Source organism: Rattus norvegicus, chromosome 19, assembly GCF_021556685.1.
Source record: "Rattus norvegicus strain SHRSP/BbbUtx chromosome 19, alternate assembly SHRSP_T2T, whole genome shotgun sequence".
NCBI lineage: Eukaryota > Metazoa > Chordata > Mammalia > Rodentia > Muridae > Rattus > Rattus norvegicus.
In genome coordinates, this window is record NC_141552.1 from 14,003,707 (window position 1) to 14,019,871 (window position 16,165).

Genomic DNA, 16,165 nt, shown 5'->3' on the forward strand with positions numbered 1-16,165 from the left:
CTTTCTGTCTTTCTTTCTTTCTTTTTGTTTTACTCTTGGAGACAGTGTTGTTTTTTGTGTAGCTGACCTGGAATTAGCTCTGTAGAGGAAGCTGGCCTAGAATTCAGAAATCTGTCTGCCTCTGCCTCCCAAGTGTTAGGATCAAAGGCATGTGCCACCACCACCACACATCCTTCTGTTTAAAGGAAAAATGTAGTCTTACAGGGCAGCATGAGTTTAGCCCCGGTATAGACATTTTCCTAGGCCTCAGGAGCTCTAGAGTTCATGAAGGATTTGCTGCCTTCCCCTTTAGCCTGGCTAACTATGAGAGCTCCACACACATGGGTGTTTGCTTCATTAGAGTCTGGAGGATGAGGTTCACAGGCTGATGTAACTGTGTAGAGCAAAGGATGCCTGGTGAAGGTCAAGTGGGTAAAATGCTGAAATGCTGAGAGAAGAGGCCTATGGTTGGCGCCTCCTACACCTGAGACTTCCAACCCAGAAAAGCAGGGGGTAGAGAGTGAGGATGCACAGTGCACACATGTCAGGAGAAGGCCATGTTCCTGAAGCCTCCATGAGTGGTGAGCAGGCTCTGGGGCACCATGAGGGACATCAGGAGCTCCTGCACTTTGTAGAATTACAGGGTTCCATGTTGTCTCATATGCCCATGATTTGCCCCCTACTGCAGGGAGAAGCCAACACTAGAAGCCTCCAGCTCCCAGCAATGCTTTTGCCATGTAGCTTTATCCAGAAGAGCTTGGAAGTCCCTGGACATGGAGTCTCAGGTGGTTGTGAGCCACCTGACCCGGGTGCTGGAGACTGAACTCAAGTCTTCTGCAAGAGCAGCAAAGACCCGTGCGCTGCCTGGCCCAGCCTGGGCTGTGAAAATGGTGTTTATTTTCATGCTGAACAAACCCAACAACAGTTTAGGTCCCTAGAAGCCACATAAACCTGGATACAGTAGTGTCTGTCATCCAGCCCTTCCCACAGGGAGATAGGAGCCTAAAGTGGACAGTCTCTAGGATTAGGGGGAAGGGCTAGCCTAGCATACACAGCCATGGACGAGAGGTAGAAGGTGAGGACCTGTGTTCAGGTTGTCCCTGACCTTTACACAGGCACACACACACCTGTACTCACAGAAACGCCATACAGACATACGTGAAAAAGGAAATAAAAACAAACAACATTGAAAATACAATATACTGGGGCTGGAGGGATGGCTCAGTGGTTAAGACCACTGACTGCTCTTCCAGAGGATCTGAGTTCAATCCCCAGCAACCACACTGTGTCTTATAACCATTTCTAATCTCATCTTCTACCCTCTACTGTTGTGTCTGAAAGCAGGGACAGTGTACTCACTCATATGGACAAAATAAATAGTTTTTTAAAATCCTTTTCTTAAAAAAAAAAAACTCTTCTGTGACACATGATCATTGTGTGATTCCAAATGTCGCTAAGTCAGTAAAGTCCTATTGCTACATGGTCACCAGTTGTGTCAGCCTTGGTAGTAGAATGGCACAGTTGAAAAGTTGCTGGTCACAGTGACCAGGCAGCCTAGAAAGCTCACCATGAGCAGAGAAGGCTGTGCTGTGTCCTAGTCCTCTACCCCACACTGCCCCTCATCCTACGAACAGAGCAAAAAGAACAGATGAGGAATGTTCCAGGATTCTTTCCTCTTTGATTGCCTTACTAAACTAGCCCTGTGCTACATGTAACCTTGTCACATCCTCTGTCCCATCCCTAAGCCCTCATAACTGTCAGATAAGACAGGGATCTTGCTTTGGGGGGAAGCTCTGGTCCCTCTCTGTCCTAAGAGGCCCTGAGCCATTGCTGAAAGAGAATCTTCTGAGGATTGAGGGACGTCCATAGCCAGTGCTCTGACTTCCAGGAAGGTTTGAGGAAGGTGGTCCTCTTCCTGTGGTGCCTCTAGTAGGAACAGCCCACACTTGGGCCCAGCTCCCACTGTCAGAAAAAGGCGGGTGGCTCTGGTCTTTGCACAGCTCTCCAGCTGAATGAACAGTGCATCTCTCCTCTCTCTTTTTCAGGAAGTCTCCAGTCACTGGTGCAGGTGCTGTTCCCAAGACAAAGGAAAGGAAAGTGCTAAGTGAGGGTTCCTGGGATCCTTTAAAACATTGTATGCATTGTCTTCATTAATGTTTCTGTTTAATTTTTTATCCCATGTGTATTGATCTCCTTGTAGGGGTGTGCATGCCAAAGCATGAGTGTTGAAGGTGGAGGAAAAGCCATGGGAGTCACTTTATCCTACCGTGCGGGGTCCCAGGCTCTGAACTGGGTCATTGAGCTTCTTTACAAAGAGCTTTCATGCTGAATTTCTTGCTGGCTCTGATTTCAGGGAGAGCATCTCATAGAGCCCAGACTGGCCAGTAAACTACTGATCATCCTGCCTCAAGTATTGCCATCTAGTTCATGAAAGGGTTGAGTTATTGACACAAGGAACTGGGCATGGGCAGAGGTGCATGACTGAGGCTATCTCTGCTCAGTGGCATGCCTTTGGGGACTGATAGTTTTAATCACTGAGGTGTCATTTGAGTGCAGTTCTCTTCTGGCGAGATGGAGTCTCTTTTGCCAGGGCATCAGGCTGTCCAGGCAGGACTTGAAGGTGGAGGTCTGGAGCCCAGGCCTGCATTCCTCTTCAGAAGCTGCAGTCCCCACTCTGGACAGTGCTATAGCACAGGGTCACATATCCAGTTCTACCCTGAGACCTGCTGAGTCACATGCAGTTTGTGCTGAGAAGCAAACTGGGGTCTCCTGCAAGGGCAGGGAGTGCCTCTCAACCACTTACTCATGCTTTCCTTAATTATACACTCGAAGTGGGGCGGGCATGACACATGTGGGGGTCAAACACAAATCAGGGGAGTTTTTTTCTCTTTTTGTATCAGAGAGGGCCTAAGGATCAAACTCAAGCCCTCAGGATTGACAGTGATGCCTGGACCTGGTGTGTTCAGGGTACGGGATGAGGGTTTAGTCCTAGAGATGGAGCCCAGGACCTCACATACGCTAGGCAAGTGCCTAATCACTGAGCTACATCCCCAGCAGATGTTGGTTGCAAGAGAACTTGGGCCCTCACAATGCCAAAGGAGCACTCTATCACTTAGTGGCCCCAGCCTGGTAGTCTTGTTTGTAACCTCTGTTGTGTTTGCATGCTGCCTGAGCTTATTAATATAGCCACATTCTCAGGGTGACAAAAACTTCATGGAGACTCCCACTGTCAGATACCTGAAGACAGGTTTCAAAGAGAACAGGTAACCAGTGCAGAAGTCTCACAGTGTTCATGTGAAGTACATGGAATATAAGTCCTAGATGACAGAATGCTCAGAACACTGGTGTCCCCACTGTTGGAAATAACCAGGACCACAGATCCCAGTCTTTCATCACACCTGAAGACCCCTAGCTGGCATGGTGGCATATACTTCTCATCCCAGCACTTGGGAGGCTTAGTCAGGAGAATCTCCTGAGAACAGGAGTAGGAGAACAGCCTGGCCAACCCATCAGGTGTTACCTGCAGGTCTAGTTCCAGACATAATCCTAGCATACAGTCATCCCCGGCCATGCAGGGAAAGCATCATGGCACACCAGGAAGCCAGTGAGGCCCATGTTGCTTGACTGGGCAGCTACTTGTTAGCCATAAGGACTAGGGCTCAGAGTGCCCAGAGGCTGTGAGACTGAGGGTTTCAAGGACCCAGCAGCAGGCCAGATGGTCTCAGCCTGGACTCGATACTGAAGAAGGAAGGAGCCCTGAGTCCTGGGCCAAAGCTGTTAGTAGCCCCATGACCTGGGCTGCTGGTGGCTGCTGGGGTCAGGAGCAGTGTCTTGGTGGGTCCTGCTGTGGTGAGAGAGAGCAGCAGAACTTCTGGAGGACAGAGAGGGAGCAAAATAGAACAGGAATCCAGTGTAGAGATCTTAGAGTGTTTTTGTGAAGCAGAGCTAGGAAGTGGGTTGCAGGGGCAGAGGAGCAGCAGGCTGTGCCTGTAGAGATGAGTCAGCCCAAGGGAGGAGTTGTCAGAGCCCAGCAGCATGAGGTGGGAGAGTATCTCAGGGGAGGGGCTCCTGTCCTTCCAGGACAGTCTCCATCAGAGACTGAAGGGCTGGGCCTGAGAGGCGAGGGGAATTAGGGATGAGGGAGAGACTGGAGAGATGTGGGAAAAGAATGCACCTAGGAGTGAAGCAGGGCCCCCAATGTGGGATGGCTGAGGCCTGACAGAGTTGGATGTTGCTGATCCTACATTAGGCCAGGCCAGAGGGCCGAAGCTCCAGCAGCCAGAAAGGAAGCCAAAGTGTCTGAGGAGGCCTGCATCAGATTGAGTCTCATGAGGGTCCCACCAATGGCCAAGGCAGGATTTGTTGAAAGCAAGGTTGTGGGTATAATTGTTCTCACCTCGGAAGGGAATAGGTGGCCATGGCTCTCACAGGTACTGACAGTGCAGGGACAGGAGACCTATGGACTGACCTTACTGCCACAGGGCGGCTGAAGGCTCTTGTTGCCTTCAGTTAGTTGTTGTATTAACCTGGTAGCTTCATTTCTTGAGAAGCTTGGGTGGATGAGGTGTAGAGGAACAAGGTCCAGCTGAGAGGAGGGATCTAGAGTGTACCGTGGTTGGCAAACAGGTTCTGAGATCAGGCCTGTGCACTCAGGCCAGTGTAACGGTTTGTCTTAGCTGCAGGCTCAAGAGGGTTGAACTGACCCAAGATCAAACACCACATGTGCCCTGTGTTTTCCAAGCTTTCTCATGGTTGCAAGCGCTGGGCGATCTCACATGGACTTTTCCATCATTCCCTGAGCTCTAGGTGACTCGGATGGATCATGGAGATATCTCTAAGCCTATGCCAGCACAGCAGTGACATCATGGCAGTGTCCTCCAGGGTTCCAGGACTGGATCTTTTTTTTTCTTTCTCTGCTGATATAAGGAATAAGACATCCTATAAAACAAGGCCAAGCTTTCCTAGAGTTGAAGCCCAGAACACACAAGACTCCCCCAGGGATGGACCCATCCAAGAAGGTGTGGGATGTTTTGTGGCTTAGGTTGTTTCACGGTGAGTGAGAAGTGTCTGAGACGCATACATGTAGCTGCTTGGGAGCTGGGGAGGTCATGGGACACCCTAGATCTGATTCTGCAGATGACTGTGAACATCCATGTGCTGGGATCTGAACTCTGGTCCTCAATCACTGAGCCATCCCACTGGCCCCTGGCTATCCCTTCCTAGAATGTTTCTGTATTTCCTCCTACTTGATGCCTTGATGCTGGCTCCTAGCCCAATGGCCTATATACAAGATGAATTCTATAAATGTCTTATAAACACTAAGTATCCTGTGAAGGGTACTAGTGCCCTGTTCATAACAGGAAGGCTGAGGAATCCAGTCTGCAACAAAGAGAAGGCCGGGTGCTTTTCCTGTCATTCAGCATGAAGGGCCAGTCCTGCTTTTCACTGCAGGGTCCTGGTTATGCAATGGGTGTTCCTGGTGCAGCAGTTGTATCCTATGACACACGATGTGTCTCCTGCAGGAGGAAGAGTGGTCAAGTCACAGTACCTGCAATATGACAATAAAACGAAAAAGGTGATGAAGACCTTGACTCCCAGAGCCACTGGGAGTGGGTGAGGTGGAGGGCAAGTAGGGAGACAGTGGAATCCTGGAGGACACTGTTGGGGCCTTTACCAGGTGCCTCTGTGACATCCAGACTTGGACACAGGGATAAGTCTGGGTAGTCTAGCATCAGCATATGTCAGTCTCCATGGTCTATGGCCCCTGCACCTCTTCACTGCTCCTCTTGCTTTGGGGACCTCAATTTTGCCAAGCCTTTTCTTCAGGACCATCCCCTGGATCATCCAGGTGGCTCCTAAGAGACAGGCACTGACAGCAGACATTTGGTATGGATCACAGGCGAAATTGTTATGGGGCTTTGTGCCATCCTACCCAGAATGCTGTGAAAGGCCCCACTTTGGTGGTGGTCAATTCTGGAATATCCTGTGTGATAGTTTCAGCTGTGAATAACAAGGCTAGCAGTTTCTACTGCTGCCCACACAGGCCTCCAGCACCCTGAAAGCTGCAGTGCTCACCTAGAAGGGAAGCACATTCAGGACAGGGAGAGCCCTGAGGAGCTCAGTCAGCTTCCTGGTCATCCCTGCAGGGACACCTCACCCCTGCAGTGTGGTCATCCCCGCAGTGACACCTCACCACTGCAGTGTGTGGTCATCCCCGAAGTGACACCTCACCCCTGCAGTGTGTGGTCATCCCCGCAGTGACACCTCACCCCTGCAGTGTGTGGTCATCCCCGCAGTGATGCCTCACCCCTGCACTGTGTGGTCATCCCTGCAGTGATGCCTCACCCCTGCACTGTGTGGTCATCCCTGCACTGACGCCTCACCCCTGCAGTTTGTGGTCATCCCCGCAGTGACGCCTCACCCCTGCAGTGTGTGATCATCCCTGCAGTGACGCCTCACCCCTGCAGTGTGTGGTCATCCCTGCAGTGACGCCTCACCCCTGCAGTGTGTGGTCATCCCCGCAGTGACACCTCACCCCTGCAATGTGTGGTCATCCCTGCAGTGATGCCTCACCCCTGCAGTGTGTGGTCATCCCCTGAGTGACGCCTCACCCCTGCACTGTGTGGTCACCCCTTTGGTGACACCTCACCCCTGCACTGTGTGGTCACCTCTGCAGTGACACCTCACCCCTGCACTGTGTGGTTATCCCCTGAGTGACGCCTCACCCCTGCACTGTATGGTCATCCCTGCGGTGACACCTCACCCCTGCAGTGTGTGGTCATTCCTGCAGTGACACCTCACTCCTGCAGTGTGTGGTCATTCCTGCAGTGACACCTCACCCCTGCACTGTGTGGTCATCCCTGCAGTGATGCCTCACCCCTGCAGTGCAGACCTTTGGGCCTGTGGCCTTCAGGTTCCGGATTATCTGTTAAACTCAGTTCATAATCAGAATGTTTTGTGTTCAGCCTCTGCCTGGACTGTACTCCAAGAAGAGTTAAAGGGTTTCTGTGTCAACATCTAGCGATTAAGCCTTAGCAAAAGGATTCCCACATCACCCTGCAGGCAGATTCCCATAGTCATCCCTAGTCCATTTAAGCTGCTGCTGAAGATGCCTTGAAGGCATAGCCACAGCGACCCCGTGTGTTCAGAGGTGATGTTTTCGTTCAGTAACCTGATGCTGAGTCTTCTCCTAACCCAGCAGGTGGTCCCTGCATCAGGCTGGAGTTTTGAGTTTCTGTGTTGTCCTGATACCACCTGCTGTGTTCTCCTGGGGCAGAATGGATCTCAGAAGGTCTGGGCCAGTCTCACTGGTTGAGGATTCTTGCAAGGCCTCATCTCCAATTCCTGAGGGAAGGTGTAGGTTAGGAGAATGCCTGGATTTGAAATTCAGTGTTTTCAGATTTCAGGATTGGATGAGGGGTACTCAGCATGTGCATGTGTCCATGTCTCTGTATGCATGCACATGCAGGCCAGGGATGGACACCAGCAACCTTCCTCAGTCACCCTACGCCTCTCACACAAAGGAGCTCTCACACAGAAGCTGTGGCTCACAGATGAGGCTGGTCAGGCTTAGAGTCCCAGAGATTCTTCTGCTGTGCTTCAAAACTTTGAATGTGTGTGTGTGTGTGTGTGTGTGTGTGTGTGTGTGAGAGAGAGAGAGAGAGAGAGAGAGAGAGAGAGAGAGAGAGAGAGAGTGAGAGAGAGATTCTACCAGCTTGTACAACCATGCATGCACATATGGATGCCAGAGGGAAATTTCCAGTGTCTTCCTTTTCGAACAGGGTCCTAATCAACTATCAGGTCTCTATATCTTAATATCTCGCAGGGGTCCCAGCGTGAGCATAGCCAGGGCATACACATGCTTGGCTGTCAGGCAGGCAAGAGGGAGAGATCTTGTTCTATTTTTCATGGTTAATGCTCTTAGTGCCCTTGAGGGCCTGGCGGACACCTGCCTGGAGACGGCTGGATCTGATGCTGGCCTAGACAGCCAGGGCTATTGATGATGGATGCCCAAAGTGGCCCTCATTCTTGGCAAACTTCTCTCTTCTAGTCCGAATATGCTTGAGTATTTAATGCAAGGACTGGGTTTTAGTTTTCCTCTTCCATCCTGCTGCCTCCTTGTTTTCTCCAGCGGGTCACCTGCCCTAGTGAGGAAAGAGAAGTGTGTGAACCACAGCACCACCCTCCCATGCTTCTGCTTGCTGGTCTGTGGTATCTGTTGATGGAGAACCGTTCCTGTGGCGGTCGGTCCTGTTGCTGTTTGTGAGTTTTGAGGATTTACGTCAGTGTCGTAATGTGCACAGTCATCCTGGGAAACACCACAGGAAGTTGGTCCCCAGGTTTCAGCACACAGAAGCACAGGCCAGAAGAGATGCCCAGGTGTTGAAGGAGGTCCAGTAGATGTGCTGTTAGTTTCCTGTGTCTGATGCATGATTGTCCCTTGCTTATTAAAATGTATACACAAAACTCTTTAAGTGTCCCACTGACCTCTGAGAAAGAACATCAATGGGAAGATGGCTTTGAACTCTTAACTCCCTGTTCCTTTCCTCATAACAGGTTTCTGTAGCAACCAAAGGAGAGAAGCCACCTGAGGGAAGGAAGTCCAAGACAGTGCCTAGGAGCAGAAGTAGGGTCTGGCTGTAGAGGGGACAAGTGGCTGGGTATAGGGACTCTAGGATCAGAAAAGAGGCTGTCTGGCATCTCCCACAGCAACGAAGACAGTCACGCATAGTCATGCTCAAAGGCCAGTCTGATCCAGACTGTCCCTCATTTCCCAGGCGATTATAGATGGTGTCAGGTAGCAGTTGAAAACTGCCCATCAGGGCATGATTCAAGTGTTTATTAAGGTATCATGGCATCAAGGGTTTATGAGGACATAGCCATATGTACACAGAACGACTTGCAGATCCAGAGAGCAAGGAGGGAATAGCCAGGAGCTCCTGCATGCTGCTGCCTTAGGGGTTCTACAGAAATCCAGTGGCACTTGGGAAGTGGAGGCCATATCAATTTGGGATTGTGGCCACATGGGGAGATTGAGGCCAACCATGTGCTGTGGCATCAGAACACTGACCAGCGATGACAAAATGGAACATAAAACACTGGTTGCTCAGCTTTGATACTGCTGACTGCTGGCGTGGCCAGGGGCCATCCGGTTCACCAAAGGCTCAGCCAACAGTTGTCTCTCCACTCAACAAAAGTCAAAGAGTGGCCCAGCTCCAGAACCAAATGTGTGCCCACATTGCAATGGCTCCGGTACTGTTTCACCTCAGCTGCGGAGATCTCAGGATCCTTGAGTGTCCAGCACGCACACACCCGAAAGAGACAGTCTTAGGGGTCTTAGGCAGCACTGAGGGTGGTGAGCCTCTGCCTCACGGCTGAACGGCCCTGACCTTAGCATTGTTTGGGCACAAGAGAGCAAAGTGATGGGGACAGACAACCTGCAGTCTACCATGCTGGAAGGGCATGACTAACACTGATTGATCACATCCATGTGACTACTGAAGCCAATCTGGCCTACAAGAAGCTAGTTTCTATTCTGTATTTTATCAGATGTGCATAATACATATGGTCATCATTGATATTAGGTGAAAGATCTGCTCTAATATGGACACTAAGTGATGCTGGAGGATGATGCTGCCCCACAATGAGCAGTGGGAACACCAGAGCCCTGTAGGGATGCCTGACAACCTAACACGTTGAACACGCACAGCTCAGTAAGTTCCCTGTGAACACACATCTCCTGAGATCTCTCTATTTAATTGGAGGTGATCCTGTCCACCTAATACAGCACCTCATGTGGAATAACAAAAGCTACCTGCAGGAGCTGTGGTGATGACTCACAGGGTAAAGCATCTGCTGCTCTCTCAGAAGAACCACATGGACCCTAACAATTGGGTAAAGCACGTCAGTGATTACATCACAAAGTGTGTGTCTGAGACACAGCCACATTATCCTCACAAAAGACACTATCACACTGGGTACCCCTTGGTGACTTTGAATTCACTTATTAGCCCAGGATCCATGGAACATGCAGAGATCCATCTGTAGCTGTCAGTTCTAGGTCCACAGGAGGGGACAGAACCATTGAGTAAGAATGATGGTCTTAAGAGTCAAGAGATAGAATTCAATTTTTATTCATAACAAATACATTTTTACAACAAAACAAGATTAACATGAATAAATATATTTAAAAATATTTGAAAGTAAAAATAGTAACAAGAACATATAAATATGAAACAACAAAAAGAAAACTTCAATTAAAATCATAACAAAAATATTTCTAAAAGCATATTCTTAACGAACATTTAGAAGCACAGACGTATTGCTGTTTCTCCTCTAGCACACATAATGAAAGGCGGTCCCCCAAGTTGTCTCTCAAGTGCTGTTTTCTGAGAAGAAAGTAAGACCTCAATCAGTCAGGCTGGCTTAGTGGTATATGAATTTAGGGTCTCTAAGAAATGACAAATTAACTCAGAGGATGAATACACATCCAAAAAATGTTGTTACCATTCAGGATGTTGGTCATCAGGGACTCCTGAGAAAGCAACTTATTCTTCAGGAAGCTCTCTTACTGGTGTGTGTCCAATTCCAGCTCTCTTGCACTTTCTGAGACCTGGGAGAGGAAGGCAGTTTTTCAGACACTGATTTGGTGGGGAAATGCAAGCCAGCTGTCAGAATGCTGCCTTCTACCACCTCAGTTCTATTGGATAGTCGACATGGACATTTTAAGTGATATCATTGTTGCTAACTCTGTGGGCAGGGCAAAATCTCCAGAGAGCCTCACAGTAAAGTGGGCTGCCAATATGGGACCCAGACTTATGCCAGTGCAAACCAAGAACAGGGCAATGGAAGGAACCTCATTGGGTTGCAGGAAGAAATGAGATGTCCATATGTCACCAAGGTTAAAGCCAATGACAAGTACTAATTTGACATTTGCACTTGGTTCTTATCCCGGAAAGGTGCTTCCTATACAAGAAGTCGCATGACCACAGAGTGTCATTTGTCAAAGAACCAAGAACTTGTTCAAAACTCTACATAGGATCCAATGTATCACATGGATATGCAATAATATGATATGTTATTCATCTGTCACCATTTCTAGACTGCAGCTTCAAAAAGAGCAGCAAAATATGCTTGCACAATAATTCAGTTTCTGAAAAGTGGTTAACTTCCCAGAATACTTGTGCATAGGCAGAGCAATGAACAATTCCATTACATGAGGTGGTTGGCTGGTTGTGAGTGTAAATTAGAAAGGTGGTAAGAGAAGCAAAGATGTATCAAATTGGCAAATTTTATCAGATATTGTTAAGCTAACACATCTGCTCGTCCCTACCTGATAATGCTGGTTCTGGCCGTTGATGGTCTTCATCTTTCTTGTTGAAGTCAACCAAATATTTCTGGTTCAGTGCACAATCAAGATGTACCTCCTTGCTCTCCTGCTTCAGTGGGACCAACTTCTTCCTACATGTGTTCTCCATCAGGAGCTGGCTGAGCAGGTTTCTGGAAATACAGTCTGCATAGTAAGATCATGCTGGCCCTTTCTCCCATTCCTACTCCCAAGTCCCACTAACTCTACCAGGTCCCACATACCCATGAAGACTTAATAAAATGCATCTTGATACATATAAGGCTGCTGCACAAAACATAAAGAGTTAATTCGGGGAAGAATAAATTGTTTGCTTGGCCTGACACCAATTAGTGTCCACATCTCTGAGAAAGAGCATGGATCTACAACTATCCATGAAAGCCCAATGCATGGGGGCAACATCAATTAGTACTGGGCCAACACCCTCAAAAGAGGTCAGTAGAACCAAGAGAAGGTCATGCTAACCATGTGGTCCACACACTGAGTTTTGTAAAACCTGGTGTGACACCATAGGTCCAGGTCAGCCTAATAACCTTCTGCTGACTTCAATCAGTACTGTTCTCTCTAGAGCCTTCTGAAGATGCCTAGACAATCCTGGGATGAGTAACAGTCTTTTATGGAACTGAAAACTGAGTCCTAATGACCCTGGAACACTGATGTGTAAACAGCACAAGAGATTGAACCAGAGCTGAAGACCGTCCAATCCAGAACAAAGAAAGTCAGAAATGGCCATTCCACAAGTGATAGCCTTTCTGACCAGGACTTACCTAGAGAAGGTAATCTCCTTCTTCAGTTTATGGCTGTTCTCATGGACCTCAGTGTTCTCCATCTCTAAGTTGTGCAGAATTGACATGACCGCCTCCTCCATTCTCTCCAGGTCTTCATAATATGGATTTGGCCTGAAGTGTGGCCTGGCCCCAAATGATAGAATACAATGAACATCGGCATTTAGGAATATATGAACTCAGGGTGGGTCCTATATTACCCCAGGCTGCTGCCTGGATCTTCCAGCACTCAGTCCCCTGCCTAGCAAGTACAGAGACTCACCATAAACTCACTGCAATTACAATCTTGCAAAGCCACCAGCTGTCAAGGGCTTTGCAAATGCACACTGGGAACTCACTCTCCCTGACTTTATCCCTGAATTCTTCATTCAGACCACAAGTTCTGCTTTTAAATAAATGGAAGCAGATGAGTCCATTTTCAATCTCACTCCTCAGGAAGGGTCAGGTTCTGAATCTCCACTATATGGGAGGTGAGGTTTAGCACAGGGTGGTTAGGGAGGCACAGCTTTCTAGAACCCAAAACCTTAATAGGATAAGAAAAAGGTGACCTTGCAGACCCAGGAATGAAACAAGAGCATTTGGAGCGATTCATACCTCTTCTTCATGGATCTCTCCGTCAGAAACCTCAGGCGATCTCTCAGGTCATTTCTCTCCTCGGTAATGAGCTGCAGCTCTTTAATCAGCCTCTCCTTTTCCTTCATGGCCTGATTCTTGCTTAGGTCAGTGTCAGGGGATGATGTTTCTCTCCCAGCGTCTGTAGGTAGAAGAACACAAGTGAACCTGCATGGGGAGAATGCATAGAGTGTTCATAGACCTCAGTGAGGCCTAAACAGGAGAACAAGCCAGGAACCCAGTGTCACTGCTAGGCGATTGGTCTATGCTTAAGAGGCCTCCTTAGTGGATCTCAGTTCTCCCACTACTCTATAGAGACCAAGAGACGTAAGCAGCCAGGTGTTCCCTATGCCAGACATCACGGGCTTACATGTACCATGGAGATGGCTTCTCCAGGATTATTATCAGCTGAACAGGGTACAGCTTGGTTTCAGGACCCTCACTCCTGTGGCTTCAGAACTCAGATGATAAATTCACCATCCACAAAACTTGAGTGATTGGAGACACTCAGATGTCCTACCCTGATACTCTAAGCCAACAACTTTGGATTTAAAACGCATTTCCAGGGAGGATATGTTCAACAGACTTATCAGTGTCCCTATGTGAAATACCAAAAGCCCCAGAAGTGCGAATAGGTTACAGGCTGAATCTTGGTCTACACATTCCAAATAGTTTTGGTATTGTAGAAAAATTTTTGTAACATACAACCTCTAATATATAAAGCAAACGATGACCCTGCCAGTTAGAAGAAATCAGAGAAGGTCTAAGAACATAAGGTTATTTCCTGGAGCACAATCTCTCCCTGTTAGTACTGTCAGATACCCACTGTATTTAAAGAAGCAATGATAGTGATATACATTGCTGCCCTGTCTAAACTCAGAAAAGGTGGACCCTCCATGACTACTGATGGTATTATTATATCAATGTAACAGAACAAATGAACTGAAAAGTAAAGACCAGAAGTTCACAGTATAATAGCATTGGCCTTACCATATCCTCCCAGTGGGGATGGGGAAACTAAAGTTCTGAAATCCTTGACTTTAAGGAATTGTGATATTCGTGGAAATTCAATTCCTTTTCAGATGCTCCAGTTGTTGTGGCCCATTGCTAGAAAGGTCAGCTTAAGCCTGCAGCCACCCTGGCAGGAAGCTCAAAATACACTGCCCAGAACTTACTCCACATTCCCCAGAAGTGCTGTCTTTCTCCATCATTACTTTGAGACGAAAGGCCAGACTCCTTCACTCTAGTCTCTCCACAATCGACGTTCCCCCTCCCAAAACGCTTGCGAAGACAGGAAAACATGTCTTAGCTTGTAACCGCCAGACTCAGACTGAGAGAAACTAGGGCACTGGTTGTCACTACAACACTGGTGACATCACAGAGGATGCCAAGAACTCTCTAGGAGACAATAGAATGTCCAAGAAGGGAAAGCAGATGTCATGGGGAGCAGACTTTGCCTCCCTGCTAATGTTCTCCCTGTACTGAGCATAAGCTGAGGTGCCCTTTCCAGGAGACTTTCCTGGGGCAGAGCCACTGAGCATCTCCTGCTTCCAAAGCCAAATTTTCCTCAAGGCTTGATTATAAAAACCTTAGTAATTCCTATGCATCTAAATGAATGTTTCCTGTCAAATCTTGCCCAAAAAATGTCTCATCCTAACTCAAATTGTCCACATTCACCAATGTTAGCCATTAAAACTTCCTGAGATTTCACACCAGCTTGAATATGCAGTCAAAAGTTCTCCTGTCTCATTCTGTACAGGTGCTTTAAATCACATCAAGAAATAGTCTGCATGGTAGGTTACAACATGGGTGTGTGTTAGGGGAACACTCATGAAGTCATGTGCTTAGCAATCGACAATTGCCAGAAAATTCCTTAGGAGAAAGAGTTGAAGTCTTTAAGGTGCTAGGAAAAGTGTGGAGACCAGTTGGCAGACAAAAGTGCAATATTGGAGCCACCAATGAAGGGAACCTCATGCTGCTTGTGGGGTTCTGCTCTTTGCACCAATGTCGCCAAAGGAGCACTGCTCACAGGCCTGAGTAAGATATACCATGAGCTTTTATCAGAAAAATAAAATACACAAGAGATATAGAGGGTAGCACAGAAACGTCTAAAATGAGGCTATAAACATCATTAAGTGGATAGAGCAAGGTCCCAGCACCTGTACACTGGGAAATGGCCACCCCACCAAACACAGAAGCATCTATCATAGTAAAAAATGAATACTTTATAGAATGCACCCACTAACACTGATTGATCACATCTGTAGTTCAAATTTTGGGGACAAATTCATGGCCTTAACTATCTTTGTCTCAACTTATATAGCAAAAAATAAGAAAGAACGAGAAAAGAAAAAGTCAAAACTAAAAGCTCAAGCTTCTCATATGAGGATTGCAGGAAGTGTTATATGGGAGTCAGTTCTGATTAGGCCATTTTAGATAGAACAGTGCATAGTGACCCTTAATGTGATGGGCCCTATATAAGGCTTTTTGCAATATTGGAATTTTAACAAACCTCATCCAGAACGTACGGAAGAGGCAAAGATGTGATCACCATGTCCTTACTCTGTATCAGGTTATTTTTCTGCATCTTGATTGTCAGGCATATAACAGCAACAATCTGAAATAGCTGGTAGACATGGAAAAACATGGCTAAAACTATAGTTGTGGGTTACACACCTCAACTGTGAAAGGCTAACGCTGTCCGCACAGTACTTCGAGGCCATTCTTATAAGCCTATTTATTACAAAGTGAAAGGAGGTTTATCTGAGCTCAAAGTGATCCTGGCCAGCCAGGTAGAGGGCAACATGTGATACTTGAGACCCTGTTTTAAACCAGCACAGAAATCCACATTTCATTCAAAGCATCATCTACGAATTCTCGATTATTTACCATTCTCTCCCTACCAGTCATTCTGTTTGGAATGGTAGAAAACAACTGGAACTGATCTTTCTATTTTAAGGACCTTGATCTCTCTTTTTTTAGGTCCACATTAAGAGTGCATACAAATGGACATCACCATCTGAACATCTTAGTATTATCTACTCTGTATATATAGCATAATACTGCGCCTATGAAAATCTTAAGCTTCCTTGAGTGTAGTTGCCCCATCAAGAAGTATGAAGTTCTGAGTTCAAACCCTAGTGATGCTTTAAAGGGACTAGAAGAAAGCCATCAGAGATACTCCACTTCTTTGTCCTTAGATTAAATCAAGTTGACACAATGTGAACCTGGTGGGCTATTTAACCATGCATCGTTCTCCCAACCCCACTTCCACGAGTTCAGTCCATGGCAGAATTCATCCCCCACCATCCTAGATATTTCTTTGTATATTTCTACAAGAGCCAGGTTTCTTTTTTTTAATAGAATTAGTTGTAGTCAATCAACTGCTGCCCTATGTGAGAAATGATTAGTATCTATTGCAACT

At 47.3% G+C, this 16,165-nt stretch overlaps 2 protein-coding genes across 1 annotated transcript; one reads left to right on the forward strand and one right to left on the reverse strand.

Annotated features, from left to right (window-relative positions):
- Positions 1–16,165, forward strand: part of LOC134483340 (disks large homolog 5-like) — an 82,647-nt gene that overhangs the window by 42,997 nt on the left and 23,485 nt on the right.
- On the reverse strand, positions 10,097–14,073 carry LOC147998807 (disks large homolog 5-like). The gene is made up of 6 exons (XM_087595461.1): positions 13,917–14,073; positions 12,724–12,883; positions 12,112–12,255; positions 11,312–11,478; positions 10,486–10,591; positions 10,097–10,367 (listed from the first exon to the last, which is right to left on the reverse strand). Exons 1-5 carry the CDS (start codon positions 14,041–14,043, stop codon positions 10,527–10,529), a joined length of 663 nt encoding a protein of 220 aa, XP_087451587.1. The 5' UTR covers positions 14,044–14,073; the 3' UTR covers positions 10,097–10,367; positions 10,486–10,526.

Coding starts and splice junctions, on each gene's coding strand:
- LOC147998807 (XM_087595461.1), bottom strand. CDS start 14,043: ATGTTTTCCTGTCTTCGCAAGCGTTTTGGGAGGGGGAACGTCGATTGT. Junction 11,479..12,111: donor AAGGAGATTACCTTCTCTAG/GTAAGTCCTGGT, acceptor CTGTATTTCCAG/AAACCTGCTCAGCCAGCTCC. Junction 10,592..11,311: donor GCCAGAACCAGCATTATCAG/GTAGGGACGAGC, acceptor TTCCTCTCCCAG/GTCTCAGAAAGTGCAAGAGA.